Below are 19,990 nucleotides of genomic sequence, written 5' to 3' on the forward strand. Positions count from 1 at the left end.
CTATTCTATGTGATTTTCAATCCCACTAGAATGCACATTGCAGTAGTCATTGCTTTTAAAAATTGAAGAAGAGCTTGGGGTTTTTTTTCAAGCCTTATACATTATAATTATAATTAGATTATAATATTTTATAATCTAATTTCTTCTGCTGTTGCTAAAACACAAATTTTTGTGTTTGGGAAACACCCAGGTCCTGAGCTATCCCACAAATTGTGGACTTGGACTGATGTGTGTTATAATGATTCTCTAAGCACTATTATATTTTTTCCCCAATTTCCAAGGATGTCTGAATTATTTAAATCACTGAAGGATGAATGGAATATAGCAGATTCAGCACTGCATCCTCTGCAGCATCTTTTCAAAGGAATGGGAGAGTAGGACAGAGTCGAGTAAATTTAGCTCCTCTTCCCAGGCCTGTTACTGGGGTGTTTCTGGTGCAACAATGGGCAGTGACATAATTAATAGCAGGGGGTTGATGTCTCACTCGGAGGCATTGTGGCACAGTGTGTGTCTGCAGATCCGCCGCGACAGCGGTGCCGGTACCCGCTGCTATTGCAAGGGATCTGTGGGGATTACAGCGGGGACAGGGAGCTTCCCCTCGGAGTTGTTTGTATTCTTTAGAGTGTGTAAAGCCAGGGATTAATGCTGGGTAAATCTGTTTCAAAGGAAGCAGCTGCCTCAGGGCTGTTGCATATAAGACAATTGCTGTGTTTCAGCTCTGAAACAAAATAAAGATTGTGCTGTGCTCTGGTACAATGCTGCATACAAGGAAAGCAAGCACTACATTTAAAATCTGGGTCATGCATTCAGCCTGGCAAATGTTTGTCAATATCTTGACACTGTAGAAACCTGATAATACCTTAAATATTCATGTCAAATGTGTTGGCAATTTTCAGACTTGTTTTAAATGAGATGTTCCTTTCTGGAATTTTACAGAAGTGTGAGGTGACATCTCAGATTCACTCAGCAGGATATGTTGAAATTCTCCATGTGTCTGGTGACTATGAATATGCTGGGCTGGGTCATGCTGGTTTTTTCTTTTTTTCACTATTTGTCTACGAGCAGCTGACAAAATCTCAGCACAGCTGACAAATTTTGGCACAGCTGACAAACCAAGGCATTGGCAGTCAGTTTGTCTCCCCACTTACAATAAACTACTTGTAGCTCCCGCTCCAGCTGATTGCTTCCCGAAGGATCTTCCACAAAAATTTCTCCTTCTTGTTGTGAGCAGTGCACAGATTCATGGTTAGCTGCCCGTTAGAGGAATATAAATTGGAGGGAACTTGACAGAGGTGCATCTGCCCCATGTGCTGGAGGCAGAGGAGGTGGCCAGACTGGCCATGGGGCTGCAGTGTCTCTGCTGTTCCCTGCTCTCAAGTTCATGGTGTAATGCTCCCTAAGATATATCTTACTCTGCCTTGCTCATCTTTGTAGGCAGAAGACCTTTATTTGTTCACCAACCTGCATGGGCAGAAATATCCAAGGTAAAATGTTACAAAACCATATCTCAGCTCTTAGAACTGTCTCGCTACTGTCACTAAAGTGATATATTCAGATGTCACCATACTGAGGTGTGTCGGGACTCACAGAGGAGGATTATTGATTTCTTTCAGAAATTACAAGAGATAGTGATCCAACCCAAAACCAAGAAAACCCTAACCCCTGGTACTCTCTCCAAGGGAGGGCCACAAGGGTTTTTTGGGTGATTCTTCTCATAAACAAATGAATGAAGTGGTGGGGCTGGAAAGACAAGAATTCTAGGTGTTACCTAAAGAAAAAAAAATATTTTGGTACTCACTTAGGTCAGATCAGTAGGAGCAGTTGCAGTGAAAGAGATTGAAATCAGAGAAAAGAATAATAAATTTGTTCATTCTTCAGGAAACCTGTGCTTTAGAATATCAAATCATGACACAGAGATTCTAAAATTAAAAACCAAACTGATTTCATAGAAAAGCTGCCTCTAGAGAAAAGGGAGAAGTTTAAAACATTAATTCCTGAGCACCAGTTGCTGGACATTATTGTTAGGGGCAGTAAATGCTGCAGAAATAGCACATCTTTCCAATACCACCTCAGTGACCAAGCTCAGGGACTGTCTCTGGGAGCTGTGCCTGCTGTTCCAGGCCTGCAGTGTGAGGGTTATGGGATGTTACAGCACCATTCCCTCTTTGAAGGATTCCTTAGCCCCCTTTTCCTTCTGGGGCACTGCTTTTGCTTTAGTGAATGAAACCCACCCAGCTCAGATATTTATATTCCTTGTTTGTCTGGGAAAGTCAACAATCACCTATAAAGAAACATTTTCACTGCTGTTCTGCTGTGGCTCACGTAATTTCACTCGCTAGGTTGTCTCCAGCCTTTGCTTGGTAGTTGTCAGTTGCTGCAAATGAAATTTTTGCAGGAGCAGGATTGGTGCTCTCCCTTGTTTTGAGGCTGCTTCCATTTCTTTTCATGAGGACTGGGCTTAGTAGCAAATTCCTGGCTCCTAGAAATAGTTTGTCGGATATTTCATACAGTTCAAAGGAAGAGAAAGTTTCACTTATTTTCCTATCTCATGGAAGCTTGTATCAGGAAGGTTGTTTCCTTCCACAACTTTATTCATTTTAGCTCCTGCTGAGTCTTCAAGTCAGGTTCATCACTGTTGCATTGCTAGTCCTGCCCCTGTGTGTGCACTCGTGGTCGGGAGCGTTCTGTTGGAGCCGGTGCTGCTGCACTGTGACGCAGCCCCATACAGCCAGGGCTCGAAGCCCAGTGGTGGGGTGGGGTGGGTGGGGAGGTCCCTGGGCTGCCCGCTAAGGTGTGGGGTGGCACCGCAGGCAGTGCCAGCTGTGATGGGGCTGCTGGGGGCTCTCTTCACCAGAAACTGGATTGCTGTTTAATCCTGGGGTTTGTTGACTCTGTTTTGTGAGTTGTTCCAGCGCTGTCAGCAAATGCAGACTGTGAACCTTCTCTTGGTGCAAAGCAGAGGGTAAAGTGTCAGTGTGTGTTCTCTGTCCAGTGCCAGGATCTGCTGCCTGTGGGCACTTCTGTCTCTTTTGAAGTCCACTTTCTATGTGTCACTTTCATTTTGCTCCGTATATAATCAGATCAACTACTCAAAAGCACTATGTGAGAGCCCAGGTTAGAGTTAGGGATTCTTATTTTCTCATAAAACCCGTTTTTGTGCCTGGAATCTCTGTGCACAATACACACATTGTTACTGCAGAGCTCTCTATTTTGATGTGTTTGTAGCACTAATGGCCATGATAGTGTTATTGGAGTGCATTGCACGTGATCTCTCCTCACCGGCCCATCCTCATTGTGATGCTCTTTACATAAAAGACAAGGGTAACTTTTAACATGTGTTCAAAGAGGGGGGAAAAAAAATCAAACCAGAAAAAGTACACATAGAGTGCCAGAAGCAAGGTGTTTGTACCAGAGAATAGTAATTTGAGTGTTTCCTTGTATTTGGTTAGCATTCAGTTGCCACCATTCTGATCCAGGAATAATGATTCTTTGCTGAAAATGGTATAGTAAGCTAAGATTCTTTTTTTTTTTTTTATGAAATCAGAGGAAAAAGAATTGAAGCATAAAGGAGAGATCTTCTGTTTCCAGAAAGATGGGTGAGGGTTAATTCCTTCTAAGGCCATATGGGTAAACACACAACCCCACTATTCTGCCTGAAGAAAGTAAAATGAATGCCTTAGGTAGGTGAAGATAAGAGGGCCTCTGTCCAAATTTGGGGCAGCTTCCTGGCAAAACAGGCAGCAGGGAAAGGGCCAGGAGGGAGGAAAGTGAAACGCATGTCATGGAGAGATTGGGTCTCTTGCCTGACAGGATGTTGCTTAGAAATGGTTTGTTAAAATGCAATGTTGTCTTTGCATTCTTAGATGTGTTTGTAGGCAAAGTTTTCCCTCTATAAAGCTGAGGGGTGTGGGGGTGTTTCCCATGTCCCCCTCAGTGTCTCGAGTGCTGTCAGGGGGGAAAATGCACCGCAGGTTCACTGCACAATGTTCTACAGACAAGTTGTGTTAAAATGGGTTACAGCAAATAATTTCTTAATACTAATGTTTACTGTTTTCTCTTCAGAGATAATGCTACCTCATGAGTCTAGTTTAATATTAATTACATGTGAGCTTCTCACAAAAATTCCCATTTTGAAGTACCTGTTCTTTCTGCCTGCATAAGGATAAGGCCATTCCAACACCTCACTGGATGCAGTGCTGTGGAATATCGAGGCAGTGCTGCTGGCCTGGGGAGCCCAGGAACTGCAGCAGCTGGAGGCAACAGGAATTTGGGGGGGGGGGGGGGTGGATAGAGTCTCATGATTACCTTCTTTTAATTATCCCTGGGCTCTTAGTCACTTCTGAAACCAGGTCACTGGGCTAGAGAGACCTTTTGGTCTGACTCAGTGTTGCTGCTTGGATGTTAATGCTGACAATGACAGCCTGACATTAATCCCTTCAGGGCCAAGAGTTCAGACTGAGGGTAAAATCTGCATCACCACCCCTGGTACTGTTTTAGATGGATGTTACTTCTTGCTGCTCTCTTTGTCTGAGACAGATGCATGCAGGCTGATTACTACAGCTCCGATTCTAAAATCGGTGAATCTTATACCTTGCTGATGAGTTTATGGCTATTAGAAGTTTGGTAAACTAGATCCTCATTTAACTGCGTGCAAGGATTGTCACTTCATTCATTCCCTTTTGATCATTTATTTAGTGCTCAGTGGTAGAGTCTGATCATCTTGTTCCTTTTTCCTTGTTTCCGTTTTTGTATTTTCCCTGTGGGGTCACTGATTATCCATTAATGTGGCATGTTTGAGAAACACAGTGACATTCCCCAATAAAAAGCCAGATTAGATACAGGACAATTCACTCAAATGATGACACAATAAGTGTCATATCAGCAAAGCAATGTGTGTTTGCTTTATTTCATTAAATCTGATTTTGTCACCTCTGACCCAACATCCAGTTTACAGCATCAGGACTGTGAGTCCACTCAAGGCTGGGCTGTCCAGAACCAAACTCCTCCTTTTCAGTGTTTAAGTTATACTGGGACAGATTGTTTTGCATTCCTGTAGGAGCAGTGACTGGAAGGAAGAAGATCAGTGGGTTTTCCAGACTGTTATCAATCAGTACCCAAGTGATCTTCAGAGGAGGAGGACTTTGTACCTGGATATGCTGCAGAGATATCTTCCCCACAAATCCAGGCAGGAGCTGGTCAGTGTTGATTTACATATTCATTCAATTATACAAGTTCTTAAACTATGTAGTGAACAGTTGTATTAAAGAATGTTTATTGAAGTTTTTTCATTTTAAAATGTCTTAATTATAAATGTTATTCTGCACAGTAAAGAAGAAACATCCCTGGTTCAAAATGCAGGAATTTAAAAACCTACAGTCTCTTCAAAACAAGTCCTGGGCAGATTTTATAGTCCCACATAGTCTTACAGCCAAACTCACAAAAATAATTTGTTAGCATTGCTTCTGCTGTACAATTTTATAGCTATGTTATGCCACTCTGGTTCTCTTGGTGTTTTTATTTTTCATGAGGATATACAGCCTTGTGGCACTGTCTAGGAATAGTTATTTTAATTGTTCCATGGCACATATGTAGCAGGAAGAGTGGAAAGTTATCTCCTGCTCTAAGGGAGAGGCTATTTTTATATACATAATGCCTTTCAAATTGATTGCTGATTCCTCTTGCACTCCACAGTGAATAAGCACATAGCAGCTAATTGAGAAACCCATTTCAAGGCTAGAACACTTCAGGATGTCATAAGGAAAGTAGGAGGCTTTTTTTATCTCTGTATTTTTAGACCATCTACTTCCCTGTGTTTGAGGAGTGTCTAGTGCAAAGGAGTGACAGTGAAGTGATACTGATAATTAGCCAGAGTTTCACTAAAGATAAAGTTCTTGTGGATTTCAGAAATTTTTCCTTGGACTGAATAGGGCTGAATAGACACAAGCTTTGGACAATGGAGGTATGTTTTAAGCACAGCCACTATTAATGGGTCTCCCTGCTTCTTTGAAAGTTCATTTAAAATTTAAAACCACTAAATTTAAAACTCCTAATTCTACATTGAACTGATGTCTCTTGGGATGTGTATTAGCATGACAACTATGGAAATGTTAAAACACTGCTAAGAATCTATTCTTAAAACATGTGTGTCACATTGGAACACCAGCCCAAGAGCCTTCCTGGCTTCCTTCCCTCTGTGCACAGTGGTCAGTGGACAGGCACTCAGCTCCTGATCCCAGAGCAGCTCGTCTGAGAGGTCTGTGTTTGGAAGAGCAAACTCTCCAGCCCCTGCCTTGCTTAGGAGTGTCTTGGCTCAGGAGCCTGTGAGTCTGGGTCAGCAGCCTGGGCAGTGGGAGCTGCTGAGGCAGAGTGCCTGTGGTTTGGACACAGGGAAGCTCGAGGTGCACCTTCAGCCAGCCACAAGCTGATAGGAATATCTGTGAGTCAGGCAGCAGGTGAGTCAGCATCCCCTGCTCCCCTGCCAGAAGCCTGGAATTAGCGTCTGGAATGGTCCCCTTGACAGCTGTGAGCAGCCAGCCATCTCTAGAATCTTGTTCATCCCTATATATTTTGGGGATATAAGACAGGTTCAAGACTCTACTGCCTCATTCTCTGCAGCCTTTCCTGATACTGCTTCCATCAAAGTCTTGAACCTTGAATATCCTCATGAACCTCACTGAATTAGGCCAAAGCAAGCGGATTTCGGATTAAACCCTCCCCGTTTTTGCTAGGTGCTGACACTGATGGTAGCACTGTGCTGCTTGGCAAACTAAGATTCTACTTCCAAATTTCCTGCTAGGAAGAAGTGAAGCTGATTCCCCCCTGTACTGCTTCTGTGCAATTGCTGTTATTGGTGCCCTGTTTCTCTGCAGATCAGAATTTGCTAGGAAAAGCCTCATCTTGCTGGAAGTGCTTGATATCTCTGGAGACGTATTGGAAGGACCTACTTATATGCTGTGTCCTTCAGGATAGAGAGGGACCATTGCATTTCATTTATTCCCTTTGCAAAAGCATAGCTGAACAAAGAGCAGTGGGCCAGGAGGATGCTGTGGTGCTGGCAGAGAGGGCCATGCTGGAGGGGTGTCACTGCCCAGGACTCTGGGAGACGGTGGCAGCCCTGGCACCTGGCAGAGTGCACTGGCCCTGTGCTGTGGATTCCATGGGAATATTGGTGATACAGTAACTCAATCAATTATATGCGAGGTTTGCAAAAATGTCTAGAATTTTAATTTTATTAATGAATAGTTTTTAAGCCTTTCTGAAATGCTTTCCTCTTTCAGGTTGTTCATGAGAAGGCTTGGGATCATTGCCATTCCATTAGGAATCAGCGCAGAGTCTTGCTGTTAAACTGGGCTCAGGCCAGGAAAGCCTTTGTCCTTAGGGCAGTGGCGACTGCTGCTGAAGCTGCTGCTGCTCATGAGGCAGAAGTGGTGCTGGCTGATTCCAGGCAAAAGCAGCTGGAGATCTGTGCTGATCTGAAAGCAAAGGTACGTTTGGTTATAAATCCGTCACCAAATCTGTATCTAACAGATACATTCAAAATGAAGTTCTTTAGATTAACACTAACCTGTTTTCAGATAAATAATGGATATCTGTCTGCCCTTCTGTTTATTTTTAAGAATGCTTTCTAAGACCTGAAACAATGGATCCCATAACTTGTTTGCCCTTGTTATAGAAGGTTCACAATATTCTGATTTACTGTGAAAAGAAGTAAAAAAAGATAAAAATACCTGTGTGGTTTTGGTAAGTGAATAGAATAAAGTGGGAGGAGGCTTGGACACAAGAGGAAGATGTTGTGATGTTCATGCCTAAGGTGTTTGTAGGAGGAATCCCATTTCTGGGCATGAGAGGCATGTTAAGATTTGTTTAAACTGCTCTCTGTGATTTTTGAGTTGCACAGAGATGAACATCTGAGAGCATGCATGATGTGTTATTCTCACTTTACTGATATTCTCTCTGCTGAGCCCTCACTTTTCAGTGAAATACTAAACACTTGATTTAGGTTTTCTACAAGAAGGAAGGCACAGTAAAACCTGTTCTGTGAGGCAGGATTTTGATGTTGATCTAGTTTTTAGTTAGCAATAACACAAAAGCCCTTCTGTCTTGTGTTCTGGAACTGTCTGGCATAGGAAGGTTTGAATCTAAACAGTTTAGGGTTAGAAACTGTCTGGGCATGACTAAGTGGGGAGTACCCTGTTCTGACTCCTGTGTCAGCCTTCCCTTGAGCCAGGGGCAGGAAGGAGTGGTTCTCTGGAGTTGAGGGGATGTTTGGTGATTTTTTACCTAGGCCTTCCTTTCTGGAATGCCTGTGTATATCTTACCTGCATAACCAGAGATAGAAGGGCCAGTTATTCCAGAACTTTGAATTTGAGTCACTTTTTTTTCCTTTGTTTCTTTTATTTTTCTTCTGCACAAGAAGTAACAAGCTGATTTTGGAGTACTTTGTTGTTTCCACATAGTTTAAGATTCTCACAGATGCACTGAACAGTGTCTGAAAGTTTTTTGGATTCTGACCTCCTGTTTCCAGGAACTGTTTGAAACTTAAACCTATTAGAACGACACTTTTCAAGGGTGGCCTTCAAAGGGATCTCTGTTAAAATGTTGAATGTTTGAACAAAACCAACTCACCTGTTCCCCAGAAAAGAGGAATGAAAAAGGAACATTTCTTTCATTAAAGAAGGATATCATTGTGACCTTGTTTTGATCAGCTCCACAACTGAAAGGGCTGGAAGACGGAAACTGAGATTGGGCACAGAGCTCACTCATTTTCAGAGAAATGATTCTCAGCGTATCCATGGCTTCTGTTTTGGTTTGATGGGGATATGCATTTGAAAACTCATAGTTTGCCCAGTTATAGTTCATTTTACAGATTTTTCTTTCCACACTTCTGAACTTTACAGCTACAGAGTGTTGGACATGGAAAGCAGCTGCTGGCAAATAAAAGGGAACTCAGTCCCTTTTATTCTATCCATTAATATTATATTATATATATCAGTGAGCTAATTTACACAGGGAAAACCCATCCCAACAGGGATCTGTAAGATGGGTGAAAAGTGAATCTATCTATTGAGGGAAAGAGTGTGGAACTGGAAATCGGGGATTAGGGCTGTTCTTCCACCTTTTCTTTTTGGCTATTGATTGACTTAACATTCTGCATTTCAGTAAGTTTCACATCAGGAGATCTTACTTGTATCCCTTTGCCAGAGGGGCAGTGTAGTTGCTATGATGATTTACCTGTGGGTAAAACCTAGATATGCTTGTGAGGAGGTTGTATCTGACAGAGAGGGACAGAGATCTCCTTCATTACAGCAGCAGGTTTCAGAGAGCTGCAGCATTTGTGTGCGTGTTGATCCCATGTGTGAACAGAAGTGATGGCACACACACGGAAAGAAATGTAATATCTGACAGGTTGTGCACTGGTTTAGTTACTGCAGTAACCACACCATATCACCCAACTTTTATATAGTTCTCTTCCTCTGTCAACGACAAACCAAAGGTGCAGCAAACTCACTAAAGAGTACATGATTTAAAGCTGTTTTAAATGCACTAGAAGCACCTACGCCATTGATGACACTCTAGGCCTTGTGACTGATAGGAGGGATAATTAAAAAGTAAAGCAGCAGAGAAGTTAAATTAATATTTGTATCAGCTTTTACTTGGGGAAAGGGCTTTCAAATTTTTATTCCATGTTCCATCTCATGGAAGATCAATGCGTGTCCTTAACAGAAATCAGAGTCCCTAAGGAGGAATTTTGGAACAAATCAAGAAGCTCAGGTAAAATAAATCATGAGAACCATATGGTAGTCATCTGAAGGAAATAAAGTGTGAAATGGATAAGGCTGGAGATGATACACTGTACATTCTTAAAGAGGAAATGTGCCTGGTAAATATCTTTAACACCCCTGTTTGCTATGGGAAAGTAAACAAAACAAACCCTGAGGTGTTACACTTTGATGAGTGATCAAGAGTCACTCAGATCTGGTGTGCTTTGTGCTGTGCGAATCTGATCCCTCCAGAGTTCTGGAGCAGACACTGTGTAAAACAAATTCTGTGTAAAATTCCTTTTTCTTAGCAACACAGAGAAGCAAATTTTTCCACGTCTCAAGGTAGGTAAGGCATGAAGTGAGGAGTGATCTTTTCAGAGGATTAGGAGGTGCTGCCTCACAGCTGGGGTTTGAAGTACTTGCTGTATTACATCACAAATTCAGTTGACATGTGCATGCATTCCAAACATTATTTTTCTATTGAATCTATCTTAAACTATTTGTATTCTGGTACTTTCCATCTTCTCATAAAACAATTTTTTAAAAAGACCCAAGGGAAGACCTACAACAGCAGACATTAGGACAGTTGGATCTCCTGTGTGTGCTGCCAAGGGGGGGCTTTTTCTTCCTCAGCACAAAGCTGTGTGCCTGCTTGCCTTTAAATCTCATCTCTCCCTCGTTTTGTGGTCTAGGATTAATCCCCACTCCAACGCTAAAATCTCTTGCAACACATTGTGAATTTTGGGAGAGCGGCTCTTGCATTTCTTATCCTGGCAGAAACTAAGATAAATTAATTTCAAAAAGAAAAGCATTAGGTGGAATTAACAGGGGCATTGCAAATTGTATAAAGCATCTTACAGACTGCTTACCTGCTCCTTTCCAGTATTGTAAGAAAGGATGTGACAGTAAACTCAGGGGAAAAAAAACGTTTCCCTATTGAGCATGTAGTCAAGTCATTGATTTAAATGCTGTGACTATCAGAGGAGATTAACATTGAAGTATTACAACTGAATGTTAAAAAAATCCGCAGAGGTATCACATCTAGTGCTTTGACTATAATCGGATCATTTCGAAGGAAACTTTTTAAGAGAATAAATATTTGAATAGTGAGCTGCTTTAAAAAATGGTTTTCTTTTTCAGAAGTGTTGTCTATTCACCACTGAGTTGACCCATTCATTTGTTGGACATAAAAAATACAAGGAAGTTATAATAACCTAAATTTTAGATATAGCTACTCATGTTTGTGGTGAACTGAAGAGCTGTAGGATGCTATAGTATTTCTCCAAAATGGATGTGAGCAAGTGTCTAAGACTCTAACATTCATCAAAGATGAGCAAGGTCTGACTCAGTAGTAAGTTTTTAATCCAAATGTACTAAACTTAGATTTAATAGTCTGGGGTCAGCACAGTATTGACATATTGTGTATTTTGGGTCAGATAGAGCTGAAAGTTACTGGAGACTTCAGACCACCACCTGTTAATACCACACTAGGTTGTTGTTGACAACATGAGGATGTTGATATCTGCAGTGTCAGAACTTCACACGTGGCTGTGTGGTCTCAGGACTCTGTCCAGTAACACAGACTAGTTCTCTGCTGGGACAGGAGAGCTCAGTTGTGTTCCCAGGGAGAGGCAGCATCCTTCTCTCTGCTGACCAGCTGTTTGAGTAGTTGCTGCCCTATAGCCCCTGTCATGGGGAGGTTGGGGGTTTCTATTTACTACTAGGTGTTCACATGGGTTTTGAATGCTGTGAATATAATGGACCCCAGAATTTTATGCGTTGAACCACAGAGCACAGGCAGCAGGACATCTCTGGGCCTCTGCCATCAGCTTCTGAAAAAAACATGTGAACAGAAATGGTTCTTGCTGAGTGGTGCTGCTTGATGGGGATATGCAATATGGAGCCCCTGTGCAAATCTGAACTTCTCCCACCTCCTTCTGCAGTCCCTGACATATTGGCTATTTAAAACCTTTGTGGCAGTTCGGAGGTTACTGACACCTGAGAAAAGAAAAATGGTACATACCATGCTCATAAAAAAGCACTCTCTAAATTTAAAAATTGATGGCTTTTTCATATTGTTTGGGCAAACTCTCCCTGTCCTGTAATATTTCAGGCTCCAGGGAACTGTTCTTAATATACACTTTAATTTTTTCCTTTCTATAAGCTCTAGTATTCACACCCTGAGGCACCCATCTCATTAGCTTTCCATTTAGGAATACATACATATACTTCCTATTCTTATTGTATGTCCAGGAATAACACTGTTAATATTTTATGTCAGTGTGTGGTGGCTTTGAATAGTGCAAGTCTTTTTTTATTATTATCAGTTGGTACAATTACACATCACAGTAGCAGGTCTCCTATACATCCCGGTTTCCTTGGCAATGTCAGCTTTGTTGGGGCACAGTTTGCTTGTGACTTCTAACATCTTGGCAAGCAAGTGACTACCTGGAGATGTAGAAATCTGCGAGGCGCCCCTTGCGCAGCGCAGAACCTCGCCGGTGCCTGTGCTGGGAATGCTGCGTGTCTACAGCTGCTGGAGCTCCTGCACCAGCATCTGCTACCAGCAGGTCCAGTGGCTCACAAATCCCGTATTTTCCGTGCATGCCCAAACCCTGTATGTGTATCCAGCATTGCTGCCTGCGACTGTTGGGGCTGTGCGGATCCTGGCAGGGTCGTGCTTTGTCCAGGACCAGCTGCAGCATCTCTGTCCTGCAGATGTGAATGGGTACAGCATCCATCCCTTACCTTCTCTCTCATCCTGGCAGGCAGTGAAGAATTTGAGTAGTTGAACTAGAGTTTGTATTGAGAAACTGTGGATAAATGCAAGTATGTTTGAAAAAATCTCTTTTTTTTCCAAAAGAAATGCACGACTTTTTAGTAGTCATTGAATAGACATTTCCATGCAGTTAGTGACTTAGAAAAAATGGTTAGCTTTGTGACACAGACTTCTATAGTCCTGTTTAATTTGTAAAATACTTAAATTCAAGGGATTTATTATCTCATTAACCCAAGTGGAATTTATGTGCTTCTATTACTCTTGAGAGAAATTGAGTGAATCCTTACTCTTCTATGGAAAACTGGGTCTTTACCTTTTTTTTCTTCTACATTTCCCTCCTCGTTTCTTAAAAAGATTTTCTTTTTTTTGTGTACCCTAGAATGGCAGGGAGTTGCTCAGGCAGGAGACACAGATCAGCATGTGCTGCTTTCATCTGAAGTATGAATGACTGAGCTATCTTGCAAGTGAAGAGACCACACTGCTGGCAATGAACGTCACCTTTTAATGAGTTTTGCATGTTAATCTTGTAGTGATCTCAGTTTGGCCAGTTCTAGGGGAGATAGAAAGCTATGGCCTTGTGTGGGGAAATAAAAAGCTTGCCAAATTAAAAAAAATCATCTTCCTTGTTAGATGATGTGTCCGTTAGGAACTGAACTGAAAGCAATATCCTTACTGAAGGGCTGGTGTTGCAATCCTGTTATTTCTTTAGCACATAACTTCTTATCACTTAATCACGTTTTACATCTGCTTTGCTTTTTTCTGTTTTTCAGAACAGGCTAGAAAGGCATAGCTCTAAAAGGGCCTTTTCTCTATAAACAGAATTCCTTTAGTCACCAACTTGTTCTGAGGCTGCAGCCCTTATTTTAAAAATGTGAAGGAAAAATGTCATAGTTGACGTGGTTTTAAATCCAAATTTGCAATTGAGAGACCTTTTTTCCCCCTCTGTGCCGTGTGGCTTCCATCTGGAAGAATCAAGAGGTATCTCTGACTTGCCATAAGTGGGATAACTCTCATTCTATATTCAGCAAGACCCTGAGCAGAGGAGATGGTGATGATGCAGGGAGGCTGGGAAGGAGGGGAGAGGGTTAGAGCTGGTTTGGGCAGCAGATCACTGTGGTTATCTGAGCATGCAGGTTTCTCAATGTAGTTTTGGACTCTACTGGTTCCCAGCTTTCTCTCTCTCTCTCTCCATTGTGCTCCATGTGAGCACAATGTAAGCAGCTGTAGGAAAGTCTGAGATGACTGAAGAGTGCTGTGGGAGGGCAGCTGATGCTGTGTCTCGTGCAACGCGGAGCTCATCCTTCCCAGAGCTTATTTCATGGTTCTCAGTGACTGCTTGGGCTCTGTCTGGACTGACCAAAAAGCTGCTGGACTTGTTCTGTGGTCCAAGGGTACCTTCAGTAGCCTGACAGGGAGCTTTGCCGCCCAATAGCAATTTCATTGGTACTTGTACCGATTTTTGGTGCAGATGAGATGCACAATCTAACACTGAGCTCAGGTAGCCTGTGCTGCCCCACTGTGAAACGTGAAATGGTGCTTCATGACTCTTGCTCACTGGGATTTCCCACCTGCCTTGTACAACAGCCTGTGGGACAAACGTGGGGAGACACATTGTGTGGTGGTTTTTTATGCATGGGATTTTTAAAATGCTGAATTCCTTAATAGTGTTTGAATCTCTTGTTGTCTCGTAATCCAATTTTGCTGTTTGTGACCATGCAGCCCTGACCTGCAGTTGTTGTGCTCCTGTGACCCCACCATGAACAGGCTGGTTCTGTTCTGACGTGGGGTTTCATGGCTGGCCAAATTTTGTAGTTCTTCTTTTGCCATGTAGAATCTTCACTTGTGAAGTTATTTTTCTTGAAGAGACCTGCTATTTTTTTTTCCCAGGGATTCTTAGAATCAGTTGTGAACAGTCTGAAGAAGAAAAAGCAACTTGCAAACCATAAGAAAAATAAGGAAAGATGAGCAGATGTGTTTCAGAGATTAATAAAACTCTGGGAGATTCTAGAAGGGTATTTAGATTGTGTCATTTTATAAGGTTGAAAAAGCGAGCTAGAAAACATCAGAGTGGGGATCTCAGAGGATTTTCCTTTTATGCCTCCAGTTATGACAAACAGTACTGGCTTTATCGCGCAATTATTTGGAATTTTTGCTTAGAATTTGGATTCTAGAAGCTTAGCGTGTCTGTGTGGCACACAGTGATCTGAGCTCTGGGTAGTCATTTGTGGCACTGTTCCTCCCAGGATTTTACGTCCTGTTGGTTCCTAGTGCACATTTTCTTCCGTTTCCAAAGGCTGATGTTGCTCCCTGCTCGACCTTTGGCGTGCAGACCCTCCTCACTCCAGGCACCTGCCCTGTGCTCCGGTGTACCCAGCTAAGGAGCTTGATGCCACCTCTTGTGTCACCATAGGCAGCTTCAAGGTTTGTTTATAATAAATAAGTCATTGCTGCTTGAGGAGAAAACCTTACATGGTGCTGTGTTACCATGTGCTAATTTAATGGGAGTTCCCAAGGAAAGACTCTCAAAAATTGTTCTGTCTTTAAAAGCATTAAGTGAATGATCAATGCATTATTACTATTCAGATGTTAGAGTGAAAGAACTAATTTATTATTTTAATTAGTTTGTAGTGTACTTTATATTATTTAATATGCAATATTGAAATAATGAACTGAAAAAGGGTGTGTATGCATTCTGTTCAGCACAGCAATTTAATAATTTACTTGACAAAACCTCCTCTAATAATACATTAACTGTGAAATGTACTTGAAATGCCAATTGTAATTAAAAACTTTCAGAACTTAATGTTGGCAGTGCTTGTACTGCTAAAATGAAAACTGTTTTGTGGAACAGGCAATGGGGGAGCCAGGTTTCAGTGTATTTTCAATATTAGTTTAACTACTAGGATTTTTTTTAATAATTAAATAAAACATTTACTGTTGGCACAGTAAAATATACCCTTCTGATTTTTGAACTCGTAGGAATGGAAGAATGCAATCAAGACCACGTTAATTTTTTTTGTGCAGTCTGTGGTCCCAGATTGCTGCTGTAGTGAAGCAGAATTATTGTTTGGGAGGTTTTTTGTTCTCCAGACCTGTACTATCCTGCCTCTGGAAATAAAAGCCTGATGAATGCAGCAGGCTTTCTTGGCATGCTTCAATTGTAGGAATGCTGGCAATTCAGCATCAGGTGGTCACTTTTGAACAGCAGAACGCTAAAAGCCAGGAAGTGCACTCTGCAGAGATTCCTCAGCGCTTCTGCTCCGTGCCCTGCCTGCCCAGCAGCGCTTGGCAGCAGTGCCAGAGGCTCTCGGGCACGAGCGGCTCCGCCTGTGCCGCGTGCGGGACCGCGCAGTGCCGGGAAACGAGGGCTGTCCACTCTGTCCTTTGGCACCACGAGTGCTAGTCCAGCTCCTCATTTTTTAACCTTTGACCACATGGACAGGACTGGTTTGGGAGTCTCTCCTGCCACTTCCTGTGGATGTAGATATCAGGAGGTGTTCCCCTGCTTGGCCCACAGGGAGTTGAGGCTGTGAGACTAGAACTGCTCTCTAGCACAGAGGATTTTAATGTTTAAATGTTGTTTAAAAAGGGAAACATACTGGTATTTGAATCACCTGGTTAATGTCTAATTTTTGTTACTTCTTACACTTCACTCTACCTCTGCTCTGTTAAGAACATTTTATCCTATATGATTTCAACTGTTCTTGTGGGAAAAGCTATGGCATAAGGCCAGCCTACAGAATCGCAATCACATTTTGTACATATTTTGCAAGCATTGCTTTTCTGGCTTTTACCAATGTTCCTTTCTTTGTTTTATTTTTGGGTATTTTGTTTGCTTTTGTTGTTGCAATTATTTCCTTTTTTTGTCACAACTATAAATTGTTTTTAAAGAAAATTATTCTTCTTTTGCCCTAATGAAAAGGCATGGATTAGACAAACGTGGGAGGGAGCAGGGATAATCTAAACTAATTTCATATGCTGGATACAGAAAATAATAACTGGGTATTGTGAACAAGTATGGTACAGTAAAACTCTCCTCTGGTAGCCTTGTTACCCATTTTCCTGATTGGCATTGGGCTCATACATTTAAAATCCTAACTAAAAAATGAAAAAGTAGATTAAAAATTGAAATTTAAAAAATGGAAAGCATGTTCTACCCCCTGAGTAAATGTGTGTGTTAGTAGTGATTTAGGGCAGAGTAGGGAGCATTGTAGGAGTGGAGATACACACCGAGTTATTGGCCTATCACTTCTGTCTGGGGAACACTGTTCTGTGATTAATGCTTTGTCAGCTGAGTGAAGTTCTGAATTTGATGCTTGGTTATGCTAATTTGTTTGTACATAACCTGTGAAAAACCTAGATTGTGCCCCAATATTGATTTCTGACTTGGATCAAAAGGCTGTAACAGAAGAGCTACATGGAAACAACCAGAGAAGGTGATCGTGGCATGTCACAAGGCTGGGATGTCACATATGCCATGCAAACTGCTGCTAATAAGAATGGATTAATAAGGGGGCTTGAGATGATTTCAGGACAGATTAGTGTCTGTATCTGCTCACTGCTTCAGTGTGGTTTGCTTCCTTCACTCAGTTGTCACCATCCCAGACTCCCTGCCGGGTTCGGTCCGTTCTCCACGGCCATTTCCAGGCAGTGGTTCCCCTGAAGTATCAGGGGAATGCAACTTTTGTTGAGACCAATTTAATGGCCTCGCCATACTAATGACTGCAATCAAACGACCAAACAAGTCCCTGGTTAACAGCTAAATTAATACCCAGAGAAGACCACTAGAGGATCAGGAGAGTTCTCAGACATGGAGGGAACTGTAGCTGCACCATGAACTGCGCCTGACGGCATCAACCTCAGTACTGGAGAGCATTTGAAAGGAGAAGCAGGATGTAGGAAAATCCAACCTTAAAAAAAGCAATTTTTTTGTTACATAATCTGACTGTTACCTCATATCAGTTGAGAAAATCTGTGATGTTATTACAGAAGTGTAAAGCTCCTTCAAATGCTCCTGCAGCTTATCCCAGCTCCAATCTGAGTATGCTTTTAGCAGATTTCATTCAGTGTTTGCTTGTTATTGGATTTAAATCTTTCTATATATGGTTTTGCTTTGGTCTGTTTCAAAAGAAAGGTAGAAAGGATTGCATGTCCTTCTAACTCATTTTCAAAGCATTTGTCTTTGAGTTCATTAGCGTGGCAAGTGAAGGGTAACTGAAACAATGTAGCATTTTATTTTAGAGTCTTAAACTGCGTGAGCAGGCTGCTGGCAAAATTGCTACATGAAGCTTTCAATTCAGACAGCCCTGGTGTTACAAGTTTCAAGTGTGTGGGAAGCTTAATTCGGGTGTTGCAGATGAGGCTGAAGGTACCTCTCCAGACCCCGAGGTCACCCCCTGCCCAAGCAGGGTCAGGTACAGCTGGTGACCCAGGACCATGTTGAATCCAGGTTTAAACAGCTCCACAGCCTCCCTGGCCAACATGTTCTAGTGTTCATCCAGCCTCTCAGTAGGGAAGTGATGAATGGATTGGAATTTCAGGTGTTTCAGTCTGTGCCTGTTGTTTCCCCTCCTGTCACTGGGCACATCTGGAAGAGCCTGGCTCTGTCCTCTTTGCACCCTCTGCATTTTCAGGTTATTTTCATGTTATTACTTTGCCTGCATTCCATGAGAAGTCACAACATTGTTCAAAGTATTGCAAAGAACAAAGTATAATTGTTATTTTAGCAAGAAGCAGGGCAAGCACGGCATCGTTCAGAGATGCAGCTCTCTGAGAACCTTGGACCATGGGGAGTGCTGGATTTCTAAACAGAACATCTTTTATAAGCACAAACCAGAGGAGTTAATAATCTGCACACACAGCCAGTGAAATGCAGTAGAGGTGGAAAAACAATAAGCATTTTCATATCTTTGTATTAAAGCACTAGAAAGCCAGCTGAAAAATGGCTGCAATGCTTGTTCCTTAGAAGAATGCAGAGTTCTGTTAGTGCTTGACAAAACCATTACAAAAAGAGCTGGCAGGCCAACAAAAAGGAGACATCATTAATCCTGTTGAAACCAGCGTGAAACAGATGAGCACACAACTGCTTTTGACAGCACAGAGGTAAATTGGGGCCCACGCTGGCTGGGGACGCCGGAGATGAGTCACTGCCCATGGCCAGGTACAGGGACAAGTTGTCTTCTTTAACCAACACAGTCAGGATCGTGTCAGGAATGGATTTTTGGCACGCTGGGCTGGCTGGTCCATCCCACTCCCAAGAATTTTCGTTAGGAAGTGTGGCAGGCCCTGCAGCAAGGGGTGTGGGGGAGCGGGAGCCTGTCCTGCTCTGCCAGGCAGCTGCTGCCTCTCTTCCCACAGAGGAGTGGGATGTCAGGCATGCAGGACCCCCACAGGGTCTGAGCAGGGGCTGGGGTCCTGGACTGGGCTGCACCATCTGTAAGCTGACAGAAGGTGAAGTCGCCGTCACTGGAGTGAGCCCTGGTTGGAAGCACGGTGCTGTTCCAGAGCTGCCTGTGCTAAAGGCTGCGAATGGACTCTGCTCTGTGACTCTTGGTCTCCATCCCTTCATAGGTTCTACGTGCCGAAGGGAGATGTGAATTTCTAAGATGGTTTTAGCAATTTTGCCTAAAACCTTTTCATATGTGATTTTATTGCGTATTATGCCATCAGTTGGGAACTGCACATGAACATGCAGAAAGATGGTGCTTGCTAAACGATTGTGTTGTTGATAAGATTATAAATCATACTTTGTAAGCAGATTACACGACTTTCCTTCCCAGTCTCATCTTGGCAGGATCAGTGTTACACAGTCTGCTGCAGGACTGTCTCTTCAACTGTTTCTTCCAGGTTCTACAGTGGAAAGCACAGCAGGAAGAAGCTGCTAAACTAGAAGCTGCTGTAGCTGCCAGAAGAAAAAAAAAGGAAGATGAGAGAGAAAGGCTACAGAGAGAACAGGAAACCGTTCGTAGAGCTCAGGATAAAGAGAAAGTATGAGAAACTTTTATACATTTTTGCATATATTCATGTGTACCATTGCTTCTAAATCTATAACTGATGTCATAGCACATGTATTCTTGTAAAGTATTATGCACTGATGTAGAGATGGGCAAATGGTTTTGCTCCTGTCCATTTTAGCTCTAAAGCTGCCTGCTCTGACACACCAGTTGTGTTACTCTATTGCATTTCTTAAAAAAAAAAAGCCTCAGCAAGTCACTGTGTCTGTATGTCACAGAATGAGCACAGAGGCACGGCTGGGTTTGACTCCACAGGTCTGTGCCTTTGAGCAGCATGGCAGCCTCAGGAAGCTCCCAGTGCTGCAGCTGTGTGCTGCAATGCAGCAGAGGAGCCTGATAGCACAGTGCCTGCAGGATAGCACGGGGCTGTGGGGACACTTCTGGGGGACAGTATTCTCAGTACTTGTGTGCTGACTCCTTGGGAAATGGCTTGGATG

General features: G+C 42.6%; 1 protein-coding gene across 7 annotated transcripts in view; it reads left to right on the forward strand.

The window, feature by feature from the left end:
- Positions 1-19,990, forward strand: part of CCDC148 (coiled-coil domain containing 148) — a 61,835-nt gene that overhangs the window by 26,212 nt on the left and 15,633 nt on the right. For all 7 annotated transcript variants that reach the window (XR_005602379.1, XR_005602381.1, XR_005602382.1 and 4 more), the window contains 3 exons: positions 5,057-5,195; positions 7,278-7,484; positions 19,387-19,527. Coding sequence is in view for 3 of the 7 variants with exons in the window: in XM_039555338.1 (XP_039411272.1) it covers positions 5,057-5,195; positions 7,278-7,484; positions 19,387-19,527 (487 nt within the window). In the remaining 4 variants the exon portion in view is untranslated. The remainder of the gene's footprint in view (positions 1-5,056; positions 5,196-7,277; positions 7,485-19,386; positions 19,528-19,990) is intronic.

This window comes from Corvus cornix, chromosome 7, assembly GCF_000738735.6.
Source record: "Corvus cornix cornix isolate S_Up_H32 chromosome 7, ASM73873v5, whole genome shotgun sequence".
In the NCBI taxonomy this organism is placed as follows: domain Eukaryota; kingdom Metazoa; phylum Chordata; class Aves; order Passeriformes; family Corvidae; genus Corvus; species Corvus cornix.